The 13,743-nt window shown below is 47.0% G+C and overlaps 1 protein-coding gene across 3 annotated transcripts in view; it reads left to right on the top strand.

Moving 5' to 3' along the window:
• STAB1 (stabilin 1) overlaps positions 1–13,743 on the top strand; it is a 65,137-nt gene that overhangs the window by 29,232 nt on the left and 22,162 nt on the right. For all 3 annotated transcript variants that reach the window (XM_061458376.1, XM_061458375.1, XM_061458374.1), the window contains exons 17-34: positions 296–349; positions 1,128–1,208; positions 1,493–1,651; positions 2,517–2,579; positions 3,600–3,701; positions 6,428–6,514; positions 6,876–6,987; positions 7,514–7,697; positions 7,935–8,028; positions 8,929–9,087; positions 9,974–10,069; positions 10,433–10,528; positions 11,109–11,156; positions 12,031–12,161; positions 12,543–12,654; positions 12,884–12,961; positions 13,311–13,412; positions 13,634–13,741. In XM_061458376.1, the coding sequence (XP_061314360.1) occupies positions 296–349; positions 1,128–1,208; positions 1,493–1,651; positions 2,517–2,579; positions 3,600–3,701; positions 6,428–6,514; positions 6,876–6,987; positions 7,514–7,697; positions 7,935–8,028; positions 8,929–9,087; positions 9,974–10,069; positions 10,433–10,528; positions 11,109–11,156; positions 12,031–12,161; positions 12,543–12,654; positions 12,884–12,961; positions 13,311–13,412; positions 13,634–13,741 (1,866 nt within the window). The remainder of the gene's footprint in view (positions 1–295; positions 350–1,127; positions 1,209–1,492; positions 1,652–2,516; positions 2,580–3,599; positions 3,702–6,427; positions 6,515–6,875; positions 6,988–7,513; positions 7,698–7,934; positions 8,029–8,928; positions 9,088–9,973; positions 10,070–10,432; positions 10,529–11,108; positions 11,157–12,030; positions 12,162–12,542; positions 12,655–12,883; positions 12,962–13,310; positions 13,413–13,633; positions 13,742–13,743) is intronic.

Below are 13,743 nucleotides of genomic sequence, written 5' to 3'. Positions count from 1 at the left end.
TTCTTCCTGGAGATGGCTAAACCAAGTCTGTTTCCATAGGCTTTGGATGAAAAGTGAATGCTGATGAAGCCTGCAATGAGAAATATTGTTAGCCAGGTTGTTTGGACCTGATGTTTGGCTTGCAGTCTTCACTGTGGCTTTGGGTAGGGGAAAATGAAGGAACTTATTCGCCAAGTGAATTTACTGCTATAGCACATTCGCAATGTGGTCTTTGGTTAAAAGAAAATGTAGTTGCCTCCTCTTATTCCTGAGCGTTGAAGGGGTATCTAATTCTCATGTTCTCTTCTTTCCTTAGGGCATAAATAAGCTCCAGGAACTTGTGAAACATCACATCTACACTTCAGCAGCGGTAAAGCAGACAGCTCTAATTCTAGATAACTGGGATCCTATGGGCCAGCATGCTATCAGCTGTGTGGTTTGGCATAGAGGTTGGCTTGGACTTGCCCTGAAGGAGCAGAGATGTGATTCAAGATCTGATGAGGCAAAATGATCACCATGAAAGTGGTTGCCAAAAGGCACAGCTTGTGCTCTCCATCATAAAACTCTCGAGTTTCCTGGAAGTGATGGTGCTCACTTCCCAAACCATTAAGTTTTTCAGTACAGTACCTACAGCTTACATTTTGTCTGTCTTTAGAAATAAGCTTATTTATTAAGTCAAGAGATGTTCCCTATTATGCTTCTGACTGAGCTTTCTTTTTTTATTGAGTATGTCCTGGAATATCCCCTTATCAGTCTGCCCTTACTTGCAGGTGTCTCAGTAAGTGACACTATTAGTGAGACGTGATTCAGCTGTGCTGGACTGTTACTTTCACAAGGAATGAAAGCCAAGGCTGCTGCCACCAATTGTTTGTGGTATCAAGCAATTCACACAAAGTCCTGGGTTTCTCTCTGACCCATTGCTTGTGTTTAAGCTATTTAATGAAATGTAAATCACAGAATAGTTAGGGTTGGAAAGGACCTTAGGATCATCTAGTTCCAACCCCCCTGCCATGGGCAGGGACACCTCACACTATTGAAGTCCCATTTAGAATGTGTTTTAAGTGGCAGGAATCATGGAAGGATCCATTAAGCTGTACTGAAATAAACCTGCTTTTTCATGCTACTGTCACCTTGTGGTTTTATTTCAGGTGACCGTAGAGAAACTGATAATGATGCCGCACATTGTTACTATGGCTAACCAGATAATCACTATCAACATCAGTGCAGATGTAAGTATGAATCAAAACCCGTTTGGGGAAACCCTGCTGTGCTAGGAGAAAGTTTGGATGTGGTTCTGAACAATGCATTTTCAGCCCACCTCTGCTTCTTCCTCTGCTTAAAAAACACTTCAATAAGGTCACTGAATTCTTACCCAACCTGTGACTCCACTAAAAGGCTTCACTGTTTGGTTATACTTGTTGATGTGTACCATCTGCATCCTGCACTGGCTTTATGTAGTTGATACAGTCTAAAGGGCTAAAATGAAGGTAAATTGTTTGTGTTTCTGTGTCAGGGAAGAATTCTGATGGATGAATCGGGGATCCCCATAAATATGCGAGACATTGTGGCATCAAATGGTATTATTCATACCTTGGATGGCATCTTTATCCCGCCTTCCATAATTCCCATTTTGCCTCACAGATGCAATGAAGAGCAACATAAAGTTGTGACGGTGAGTCAGCGTCTACTCTTCTCCTACTAGTGGTTGCTAGGTTGCTACAGACCCCTCACTTGCCTGAAGGGACAAAAGCAGGATGTGTAAATTGCATTTAGGAAATATGTTCTCTCTAAGAGGTTCCCTGATGTGAACTTAGGCAGTATCAGCACTGTTAGTGTTTCTTCTGCTAGCACTAGGTACCGCTTTCCTGGCCAGCATTCCCTCTAGGTTGTTGTTCTTTCCTTGACCCATCCTACCTTTGATTCAGAGTGTATATACCTTTTTATAAGGCCTTATATGATCTTCCTCACAGCATAGTTGCTGACTCAGCTGACAATGCTTTGTTCCCATTGCTGTCAGCATTCGTGTCCTGTAGTTTGGACAGGAAGCAGTCATTCAATAGCAGTGCAATAAATGCTGTGTTTTGTATACCTTATTTTAGGTGCTTGCTCCCCAGTTTGATCATTGGTAGGTTACTGAAGAAAGAAGATAAGGCTCTGAGTAGGCAAGAGGTACCTGATTTGGAGGGACGCAGTTAATCCCTGGTAGCCAGAGGGTCCATGTAACTGGCTGATTTAGTGAGGCCTGCTCTGAGGATGCTCAAAGGGTCTCCCAGCATAGCTGAGTGTCTAGTGGCTGATAGACACACAGAGCAACCATCTTGCAACCAGGTGCAAGCATGTCCTTGAGGCAAAGGGGTAGTCTTATTTAAGTGATAAACTTAGCCCATTTCAGAGTGCTGAAACTCCCTCCTACAGATGTTTCTGATACATGTTATGATTTTTCTGTATATAATGGGAGCAGTAGCTCTGTAGCATTCTTGGCATGGGCAATGGGTTCCTTTGAGAAGATGAATTTTCCCTTCTTATTTTCTTAACAGGGCTCTTGTGTGGATTGTGAGGCCCTCAACAACAGCATTTGCCCACCTGGGAGCAGAGAAATGGTAAGTATTTTGGTGATTTTTTTCCTGCATGATGATATACAAATGTACTGATAGGCATTTTCTAACCTAAGCCTCTTTCAAATAGAGAGCAGGGAAGGCAAACAGTAGAGAGGCTTGTTGGAGAATTTGTACTGCCCACATATCCACAGCTCTCATCCCAGCTGTCACCCACCAAGTGCTCTCTGCTATTTCTCATTCTGAAGCCTGTCTGCTCAATCAATGGAGCTCACTGAAGGAGGTGTAAGGAGGAGGAGGTTGTGTGCTGGTGTTTGAATTATCCCATGCTGAGTTTAGCAGAACAGCAAGTTCCAGGAAATCCCCATGTGAAGGCCAGAGAGGTGCTCACCACTGTTACCTGCTGGGTGTCTTCTGAGAGACCTGACTCTCAGGAGAACTTACTGATACGCTCGCAGTGTAAATACCTTAAGTAGAGCTCTGCAAAATCACTGCTCTTTCATATTCCTCTCTGATTGAGGCAGGTGAAGCCAGAATCATCGGGGGTCTAATTCTGCCTGTGACAGGTCACTAAGCATCGTTCCAAAGTTATTGCAGTCCTTACCCCTCTCTGTCACTGTCTCACCTGCTTCCCTGTCACTCTCACCTCCCTCCTCTTTCCTCCCCTCTCTTACTCTCTCATTCTCCCTTACCTGCTACTCTGCTCCACACTCTTCCTCCCTCCTTCCTTTCCTTTCCCTTGTCTTTCCTCCCCTCTTTCTTGCCCTCTCTTTCTCCCCCTGCCCTTTTCTCCCTCTTGTCTCCTCTCCCTCCCGTCCTCTCTCCCTTATTATAGACACTACTATTAGAACAAAAGGGCAGCACCTTGGCTCAGACTCAGGAACTGCTGGGAGCAAGAGGAAGTTGCCATGTGCCTTCTTCCATGATAGGCATGCCATGATGGTGTCTTGTTCACCTTGGCTGCTCTGTGAACTTCCTCAGCTCAGCGATAGGCATAGTTGCTCCCTGCAGCAAAAAGAGCAAAGAGGAAGGTTACAGTGCTGATGACTTGTTTTGTTTGTACAGGAACCAACGCTTTCCCCAAAGGAATGTGTCTACATCCATGATCCACAAGGCCTGAATGTCCTGAAGAAGGGGTGTGCCAGGTACTGCAATCAAACCGTCATGGTGAGTGTGATGGAAGGCCACATTCCCTTTGCAAGGAGCTCAGCTTTGCTATTCCTGTTCGTCAAGAAGAGCTCTGACTCCTTGGGCTAAGAGAGGGCTGCATGGGAGCAAAAGGGAAGCTGTCCCACACAAAGGGCTGTCCGCAGGACCATCAAATGAACTGGCTCCCTCCTTTGTCCCTGGCAAACGGAGAACACAGGGCACCAACCTGCTGCAGGTGTTGAAAGCAGCTCAGTTAAACCCCAGTGCGATGAATAAATAAAATAAAGCACACCAGCTGTGGCCAGCCAAGCTGGAGGGAGCCCTGAGACAAATGGTGCAGTGTCAGCTGTGGCACGTGGTCCTGGGTTCAGCGGGAACAGGCATTTTATTCCTTCTTAGTAGCTGGCGCAGTGCTCTGTTTTCCACTTTAGCCTGAGAACAGTGCTGAAAACACTATATGGATGGTTTCAGTTGATCAGGTGGCCTGGCACATCAGTCACTTAGGAGTGTAAGGCTCTGGTAGATACCGGTGCACAGTGTACCCTGATGCCATCAAGTCATCAAGGAGTGGAACCCATTTTTATTTCTGGAGTTGACAGAAGGATCCCAAGAGTTGGCTTTACGGGAGGCTGAAATCAGCCTAGCTGGGTAGGAGTGGCAAAAGCACCCCACTGTGACTGGTCCGGAGGCTCCATGCATCCTTGGCATAGGCTACCTCAGGAGAGGGTGCTTCAAAGACTCAAAAGGGTACCAATGGGCTTTTGGTATTGCTGCTTTGGAGACTGAGGAAATTGAGCAGCTGTCCACCTTGCCTGGTCTCTCAGAGAATCCTTCTTTGGGGCCTACAAGGATGCTGGAGAGGGACTCTTCACTAGGGACTGCAGTGACAGGACAAGGGGTAATGGGTTAAAACTTAAACAGGGGAAGTTTAGATTGGATATAAGGAATAAATTCTTTGCTGTGAGAGTGGTGAGGCACTGGAATGGGTTGCCCAGGGAGGTTGTGAATGCTCCATCACTGGTGGTGTTCAAGGTCAGGTTGGACAGAGCCTTGGGTGAGATGGTTTAGTGTGAGGTGTCCCTGCCCATGTCAGTGGGGTTGGAACTGGAGGATCTTAAGGTCCTTTCCAACCCTGACTGTTCTATGATTCTATGGTTCTGTTGTGGGGATGCTGAAGGTTGAAGAAGAAGTGCCAGTCACGACCACAACAGCACACTGGGGGCAATATCGCACCGAGACTCCCCGATTCCCATCCACCAGCTGATCCATAGACTGCAGAGCCAAGGAGTGACCAGCAGGACCCACTCACCATTTAACAGCTCCAGTGCGAAAGTCTAATGGAGAGTGGAGTAACAGTAGACTTATCCTGGCCTGAATGAAGTCACACCACCATTGAGTGCTGCCCTACCGGACATGCTAGAGCTTCAGTATGAACTGGAGTCAAAGGCAGCCAAGTGGAATGCCACAGCTGATACTGCCAGTGCATTTTTCTCAATCCCTTTGGCAGCAGAGTGCAGGCCACAGTTTGCTTTTACTTGGAGGGGCTTCCCATACACTTGGCATCAACTGCCACAGGGGTGAAGCACAGCCATCCACAGGGGTGAAACGCAGCCATCCACAGGGGTGAAACACAGCTATCCACAGGGGTGGAAACACAGCCATCCACAGGGGTGAAACACAGCCATCCACAGGGGTGAAACACAGCCATCCACAGGGGTGAAACACAGCTATCCACAGGGGTGAAACACAGCCATCCACAGGGGTGGAAACACAGCCATCCACAGGGGTGAAACACAGCCATCCACAGGGGTGAAACACAGCCATCCACAGGGGTGAAACACAGCCATCCACAGGGGTGAAACACAGCCATCCACAGGGGTGAAACACAGCCATCCACAGGGGTGGAAACACAGCCATCCACAGGGGTGGGAGCCGTCTTCCATGGACTGATCCAGACTGCCCTGGAGCAGGGGCAAGCTCCACAACACCTGCAATACATTGATGACATTATTGTGTGGGGCGATACAGGGGAAGATGTTTTTGAGGAAGGGAGGAAAATAATCCAAATCCTGCTGAAGGCTGGGTTTGCCATAAAATGGAGCCCTAAACCATAACACACGTTTTCACTGGTTTTAGCATTTCTCCCAAAGGAAGCTGAGCTCAGGGAAAGTGTTGTAAGCTGTGAAGTGATTGCATCCTGTTTATGAAACGTTGTCAGATGGTTTGGGAAGGTCTCTCCTAGCAAGTTTATGGACCTCGTGTTCGTCTGCAGCTCCTGAGCTCTCATAGTGCCAACTATATGGAATGATTTGTGGGGATCTCATTATATACTGTCAGTTGTTTGTCTTGTGATTTTAATTCCATTGGCCAGTCATGGCAAGGCCTGCAATCCAAAACTGCTACATCACTACAAAGGAATGCAGCAAGGATAAAATAGGAGTGAGTGGGACAGTACCATTAGAGAAATAAAAGCTGGTAGAAAACATAGACCCTACTTGTTCAAGTCAGAGAAAGTGCAGAAAATAGTGATATATTCTGAGAAGAATCAGCTTTGAGCAGAGAGAGGGGTATTGTTGAAAAGTAATTGTAAATGCAGGAGCTTTTATACACGCAGATGCCAAATGAGATGGTCCATTTCAGTTCATGGCAGAGAGGACTAGGGTTTCAGAATTATAAGGGTAGGATGACTCCAGGCAATCCTTGTGAAGTCACATCATACCTTACCAGTTCTGCTTTTGTTTCAGAAACCTGGATGCTGCAAAGGATTCTTTGGTCCAGACTGCATGCCATGCCCAGGGGGATTTTCCAGTCCATGCTATGGCCGGGGAAGTGTATGTATGAAAGATCCTGCTATGTTGCAATGAGCAGTTGAGACGGTGTGGTTAGAGGTTATAGCTGTAGATAAGTACAATTCAGTATTTGTGCGCCAGGGCTAAGCCCACAGTGGTAGCAGCAGCAGATCCAGGGAGAATGGCCCATGCCTAGTGGGTTTTCTATCTCAAACTCTAATATAAGTCATGTCCTGGTTGTTGGAGACGGCTCTGGCTATTTGGTGTTTTGCATTACTGCCACCATTCCTCAAAGTCCTGCATTTTACTGCAAGTATGAAAGTGCTTTTGGTATCAGCACCTTGGCTTTGCCTTGGTTTCCTGAGTTTCAATCACTTTTGTTTCCTTGTTGTTTTCCTTCCAGTGCAGTGATGGCATACAAGGGAATGGCAACTGTCAGTGCTTTGAAGGTTTCAAAGGAATAGCCTGCCACATCTGTTCAAACCCACACAAACATGGCGAGAACTGTGATGAAGGTTGGTAATGCTGATAAGAGAGACTAGGGGAAGATGTAAGGCAAGGATATAGTGCAAGTTCGTGTATCCTGGATTCCCTTCTGGCAAGGCCAGCATCACAAAATGAGTGTTGGAAGTGTCATCATGGATGTCTCTTCAAACAACAGTAGAGAAAACGTGGCCGATATGACAGTGGTGATGGGGGTCTTGGAAACATCAGCCAAATTTAGGTTTGGGATTTTGCTTTTAGATCTCTCCTGCTAGGAAAGAAAAGACAGTTGACAATGACCTTGAGTTTGATACCCTAAATTTGATCCTGTCCTTACAGCCTGTAAAAAACATGGAGCCAGGCAGAGCATCCCTAGCCAAGCTTTGAGTTATGATGGGTGTCTCTCAGCAGACATCTATCTGTCAAGCACAAACGGGATGATTGCTTGTTACAGTCACAAGAGGTTGTGAAGCGAAGTTGGATGTCCACAAGACGCCGCCACTGTGGTGGGTTCTGGAGTTCTTGTGGTTACTGATCTTACTTCTGTGTACTTGACAGATTGTGGCTGTGTCCATGGCGTCTGTGACAACAGGCCTGGCAGCGGTGGTGTGTGTCAGTCCTGGTCCTGTAAGGAAGGCTATACCGGGAAATTCTGTGACAAGACATCCAAGAACTGTGGCCCAAGTGGTCTGTCCCAGTACTGCCACCAGAACGCTGTCTGCAGCCTCAATGACACAGCAAGGTCAGTCTTTCGGGCATGCACGGTCAGGTGTGATTTTCATTGTGCAGGTACGCAGCAGCTGGGAGGCTGCCAGCTCTCTAATTGTGTATGTGTGTCCGCTTACCTGTTTGAGTAATGCAGCCAACCTGCTAGGAGTCAAAGGCAGGTTTTTGCTTTCTTGAGAGGCTCAAACTGCCTTTTTGCTGGCTTTTAGAAGGGCTGCTCTATCTGTGTCCCTTTTGTGCTTCTGCTTTCAAGGTGCATCTGCATGGATGGCTATGAAGGTGATGGGTTTTCCTGCCAGCCCATTGACTTGTGCAGCCAGCCGGAAAAAGGAGGCTGTTCACAGAACGTAAGTGGGGTTGGACTATCAGAGCATGGAGCAGCAGCTCCTATCAATCAGAGCAGGGATCCAGGACTCCAGGGACTGTTAAGAGATTTTCTGTGCTAACTTTCCCTGTCTGCAAGATGAGGTGGAACGAAAGATACCGGGACACAGCCGTCATAAGGATGTCAGTCATTTAGATTGGTGCCAAAATGCAACACTCAGTGGGAGTTTGACTGGTTTGCACCAGATATGTTGGCAGGTACAGAGATTGGCTGTACAGATAATTTGTGGTTTGTGCTTACCCTCCCTTCAAGCTCTTCAAATGTGGGTTATTTTTGTTGTTGCTCTGTTCAGGCTGTAACTTAACTGTGAACTCCAAGTTATGTTTCTAGTACCCATCAACACTACATTATTATCCTTAGTAAAAATCGTGGTGCTTTATGATGGTAATGACTGCCAAGTGGTCAGATGTCTCAGTGAGAGGAACACACTTCCATGTGGAAGGAAATAGGGTGGCCCTGGGTTCAAATTAGGTCTTTCCAGGGGGGTATCTCCCCTCCATCATGGATTTCATCCTGCATGTACAGGCAGGCGATTGTGCTCTCCTCCTCTTTAGGGAGCATCTATGTAATCTATGTAATGGAAGAGCTGTAGAGGACGGTAAGGAATGCCCTGGATGTTCTGAGCCGCCCTAGGCACAAGCGTGTACCTCTGTGAAAACACAGAATGTTTCCAGAGTGACTTTATTATGAAATTGTCTATGACTTTTTTTGGAGAAGATGCTTCCACCTCCCAGTGCTGGACTCAGAGTTGGTCATTGGAAAATCCTCCACAGTCTGATGGAGGTTTATTTGTTGCTGTATTTGCACGGCGCCGTCTTCCTTCTTGCAGAGCGTAACCCTTTTTCTCTCTCTTCTCCTGGAGGCCCTGTGCACCAGTACAGGCCCTGGCACTGCCACCTGCCAGTGCAACACGGGCTGGACTGGGGACGGGAAGGCCTGTGTGGCTATAAACAACTGCGTGCTGGAGAGCAGAGGCAACTGCCACATCAACGCTGACTGCGTCTATATCGGCCCTGGCCAGGTATGAGCAATGCTGAGCAGTCTGATGGGGGACTTAACATGTCCTAAGCTGCTCTGAGATGGCCTTAGGTTACCAGAGGTGTAAATTGGGCTGATCAGCAGCAAAGCCTGTGTCTGCTGCCAGAGTCGCTGGCTGCAGCTAAAACCATACGGTGTGCTTGCGTGTGGTGAGATGCACTGATGTGTTTGAGGCTGCTGCTCTACTCTGAAACTTCAATGCAGCAAAGGGAGGAGACTATGGTCCATAGTATGGCTTGGTGTAAGGCACCTGTTGCTGTGTCCCTGTTATTCCCAGATCACAGCGTTGTCTCTAGGTGATGCTAAAAGATACTGAAAAGCATCTGAATACTGTTCAGATAGTCCATGGAGGCAGCTGGTCCAGGAACTGGGCGTCTTGAGATAGGAGAGGTGGCTTCTCAGGGTGCTGCTTCTCAAAGTGCTTCTCCTCACTGAGCAAAGGGAGCATTGGACAATGTGCTGAGAAAAAGGGGCCAAACCTTCAGCAGATTTTAGTGAAGTGATATGTGCAAGTGGTCTCCTAGCTGTCTTGAAAGTTGGGAGCTTGGGGATTAGCTCCTCTTTCTGCCATTCAAAAACCTGTGTTGTTTTCTGAAAGGCTGGAAATAAAGATGGAAACCATTATCCTTAAGTCACCCTGCAACAACCAAGCAGTGCAAGGGATCAATGCATTTGAGTAACCAGGCAGCGTGTGCTGCAATAGAGAATGATGCTATGCTAAGGAAGTACCTCTGCATTTCCAGGTCTTTAGGGACCAGGAAGAAAACTTTGGAAAATAAATTAGGACTAGGTTTTGGTACCTTAGTCCTTTTTTGGGTAGCAAATGAGGGTTCTCTGATATGTCTCTAAAAGGGAAATGTCTCTTACAGAGCAAGTGTGTCTGCAAGAGAGGTTATGCTGGCGATGGCTACAACTGCGATGCAATCAACCCATGCCTCATGGACAATGGTGGCTGCCATGACTTGGTGAGTAGCTGAAGAGCTGTCGCAGGCTGGCATGAGAGTGGAGGTTCCTGTGCTCCCTGACAGAGTTTTTGCAGCCGTGGCATTAGAGAGTTGCAGGATTTGATGTTATGTCCTCTTACTGGCAAGCTGAGGTTTTATAAAGATGGATCCTCTAAGTTTTGTGAGTTCACACAACCAAAGCTATCACCTAGGCTTAGCTGCATGAGGTATAAATTCAGTGCCATCATGAAGGCAACAGGAGAAAGGTGCTTATTTGTGCTTCTCTAGCCAACGCCATGGCAGGTCAGAATTCAGCTCCTAGATAGGTGTAACACTGCATGATAGGTGTTTGCTCTCTAACTTTCCCTTTCCTTGTGTTTGCAGGCGATGTGTGTACCCCTTGGAGGAGGAGAGAGATCCTGCACTTGCCCTGAGGGCTATGTTGGGGATGGTATGGCATGCTATGGAGACATTCTAAAAGTGAGTAAAAAGCAAATGTCCGAGGTCTCCTTGAGGTCGGAGAGAAATGGCTCTGCTCTCGCTTTCCTTTTCTCTGTTACCTGAGGTGACTCCTTTTTCCAGCATTAGCCTGGCACCACAAGTGTGTCCCAGGGCCACGGGGACAGAACTGACGGCAAGGCCATTTATTGCCAGTGAAATCGTTGTCAGTAATCTCTAAGTTGCTTCACCCCGGTCTGTCCTGTGCATTCCTTGTCATTCGGAAGTCAGGTCAGAGCTGCTATGCCCGTTTTCCATCATTAGAAATATCAAAGGTCATTGAGGATTCAATCCCTGTCCCTGGTAAACACGAGCAACTGCAGATGAGTTGAAAAGAGTTTGTTGGTTTGGGAATATGGTTTTTTACTGGCTGAAGTTTGGCTTTCGGGGTGCCTGTCCCACCCCACAATACATTGTGCAGGTAATGGTTGTGAGGTGAGAGGGGAAGTCATTACTGCCCGATCTAGTATTGCAGAGGGCTCCTTTCCCCCACCCTGGGTCTCCCAGACCCACAGCCGCAGCGCTCAGCAGGGGTAACCTTTGTGTTGTTTCTATTTGGAAGGAGCTGGCCCGGAATTCCCACTTTGCAGGCTTTTACGACTGGGTTAAGGTAAGGACAGCCATGGGATGCTTGCAGGGGTAAGTTCTGCAGAAGTGAAGTCGCTATGAGCACTGCTGTTAGAGGAAGAGAAGCTCCATTTATTCTCTTCATTAGAGAGTACCCAAACAACAGCAAAGGACAAATCATTACAGAACAGGCATGTAGAAAAGCTCTGGAGGTTATGAGAGAGTGTGGATTCTTAGTGTTTTGGGGGCTGTTTTTCTAGCACAGGAGGAATCTGGGGCTGCGTTACACTTAATTTTCAAGGCTGTATCATCTGTAACTCCTGGCCCTCGTAAAATATCACAGAAGGGAAAGAAAGAGGGGTAGCGTTATAATAGCTATTTTTCAGAAGAACATGCTTTGAGAAGTTAGACTCCGTGTTAGCTCCTTTCTTGTTACAGCTTCCCTGCCTCTGGTGTGGCAATAGCAGAGGCACTCTGCAGACGGCAGCAAGTCTGTGGAAGCGTGCTATGATGTGCAGTATCTAACTGAGCTTTAGTTTACCTGCCCTGCTGCGTACATTGCTTTTGCTAGGAACAATCTTGTTCCTTCCCCCAAAACTGATGTTGAGGGTTCAGAAAGGATTTGTGATAGGACTGAATGGGTTTGAAGATTAATCGAAGTACAAAAAGGGCTTAAAGCAGGAGGTTTTCCCTTGGCAAAGAGATGTCAGCTGTTATAGCTAAGCCATATGTGGCAGTCATTGACTGCCAGCAGTGCTTACCTGCCATGCCCAGGTGAGCCTGCTGTGCTGCTGAGCATATGCTGTCCTTCTGCACATCCCTTTCATGCAAGAGCAGGATGACTGTTGGTTATGTTTTGTGGATTGGATGCGGCAGTGGCATGTCTTATTTGTTCATTTTTGTGCTTTGGACAACAGAAATCTCTCTTCAGCATCCCAGCAGGAACCAATGTCACTGTCCTGGTGCCATCGGAGGCAGCTATCAAAAACTTGAGCAAGACTGAGCAAGAATTCTGGTTGACCCCCTCCATGCTGCCATTTTTAGTCAGGTACGAGGACACTCCTGCCTTTGCTTTACTGTGCCAAACAAAGCCATGAATGGGATTTCTGCTTCTGTAAGACCAATAGAGGGTTGCCTTGACATAACTATGGAAGCAGGATTAAATATCTAGCAGGCAAAGAATTTAGGAGGCATTAAAATGTATCAGACCACAGGCAACGGGAAGTGGGTTTGTTTTTCATTTATTTGCAGAGATCTTCCCTGTCATGTAGCTGCAGATGTCATCACAACATGTAATTCCTTCCATCATTCCCTCTATGTGCTTAACTACTTCATGCGAGAGACATGAAAATTGGGCAGTGTAGTCTTATCTCCCTGTTATTACTAATAGTGTCCTAATCTTTTCTTTACCTGCCTTTTTTCCCTTCAGATCCCACTTTCTTGAAGGTGTCTTCACTGATGAAAAGCTCAAGATGTATGACAGGCTGGAATTACCTACCCTTAACCCACAGACCAGATGGCAGATAAACACCAGGAGCGGTGTAAGGGCTTCTCTTACAGAACACGCATATACCAGTATTGAATTGAGCTGTTTAAGAGCTGCTGTGTCCAGTGGAGAACCTGGATGGGACACTGATGCCCTGAATCACGGACATCTTCCAAAAACTGTGCCCAGATCAATCATGTGCAACCTTGAGTGAGCAATATTCTTGTTTTGTACTCGCTTGGCAATTTCTAATCCTTTTGCTTCTCTCTCTGATACTTTTGCAGGTGCTAACAGTTGAGAATGCAAGTATAGTCATCAGTGACATCCCCGCCAGCAACGGCATTATTCATGTCCTCAGTAAGGTATGGTGGTACCTGTGATACTGGGAGATGCTGCAGTTGTAGCAGCAGGTTTGTATTGCAGCATCTGTGTCAGGGCCAAGGAGGAACACGTCTGGACACTTAGGAAGAAATAACAGGGGCAAAAATGTATTTGGTTATCGCAGGGTCCTGGCGGATGGTTCCTGTGCAGCAGTTTAATGTTTAAAATACTTGTCTCCAGGACAAGCAGGAGGGGAGCTCCTTTTCTCTTGGCTCTTGTGTAAAATGAGGTCTTTGCTAATGGCCTTTCTTGCAAGCAGGGCGGGAGTCTAGCGTGATTTCCCCCAGAGCCCCTTGCCCAGCCTCGCTTGTGAACTCACTTTTGCCACAGGTTTTGTTGCCACCTTCAGGAGATGTCCCACCGAGCCCTCCAGGTCTGCAGGAGCAGCTCGAGGCAGTTGCCTCATTCAGCACATTCAAGGAGTTGCTCCAGGTAAGCAGCGGAGGTGAGCTTGTTGTCTGTTGTCGTTGTCAGAGTGGTCTCTTGAGCAAATACCCACCTTACCTTGTACTGGAGGACCCACATTTGGACTGCCTGGGGAGAAAAGGGAGACCACCCATTGCCTACTATTCATGAAGGACCTTGTAGGAAAGCTCTTGGTTTTTAGTGAGTACAAGTGTAATTGCTAATGTTACTGTCTGAATGGTTTTTAGGAATACCAGCTCATTGGAAAACTCGAATCCTCTGAAAAATACACAGTTTTTGTTCCTGGAAATAATTCCATTGAGGAGTACTGCCATGCTGCCAATGTGACACATTTGGT

Source organism: Pezoporus flaviventris, unplaced genomic scaffold, assembly GCF_033815535.1.
Source record: "Pezoporus flaviventris isolate CSIRO_AGI_PZ_B2104156 unplaced genomic scaffold, CSIRO_AGI_Pfla_v1 ptg000026l, whole genome shotgun sequence".
NCBI classification, from domain to species: Eukaryota; Metazoa; Chordata; class Aves; order Psittaciformes; family Psittacidae; genus Pezoporus; species Pezoporus flaviventris.
This window is presented reverse-complemented; position numbering and strand designations above follow the sequence as displayed.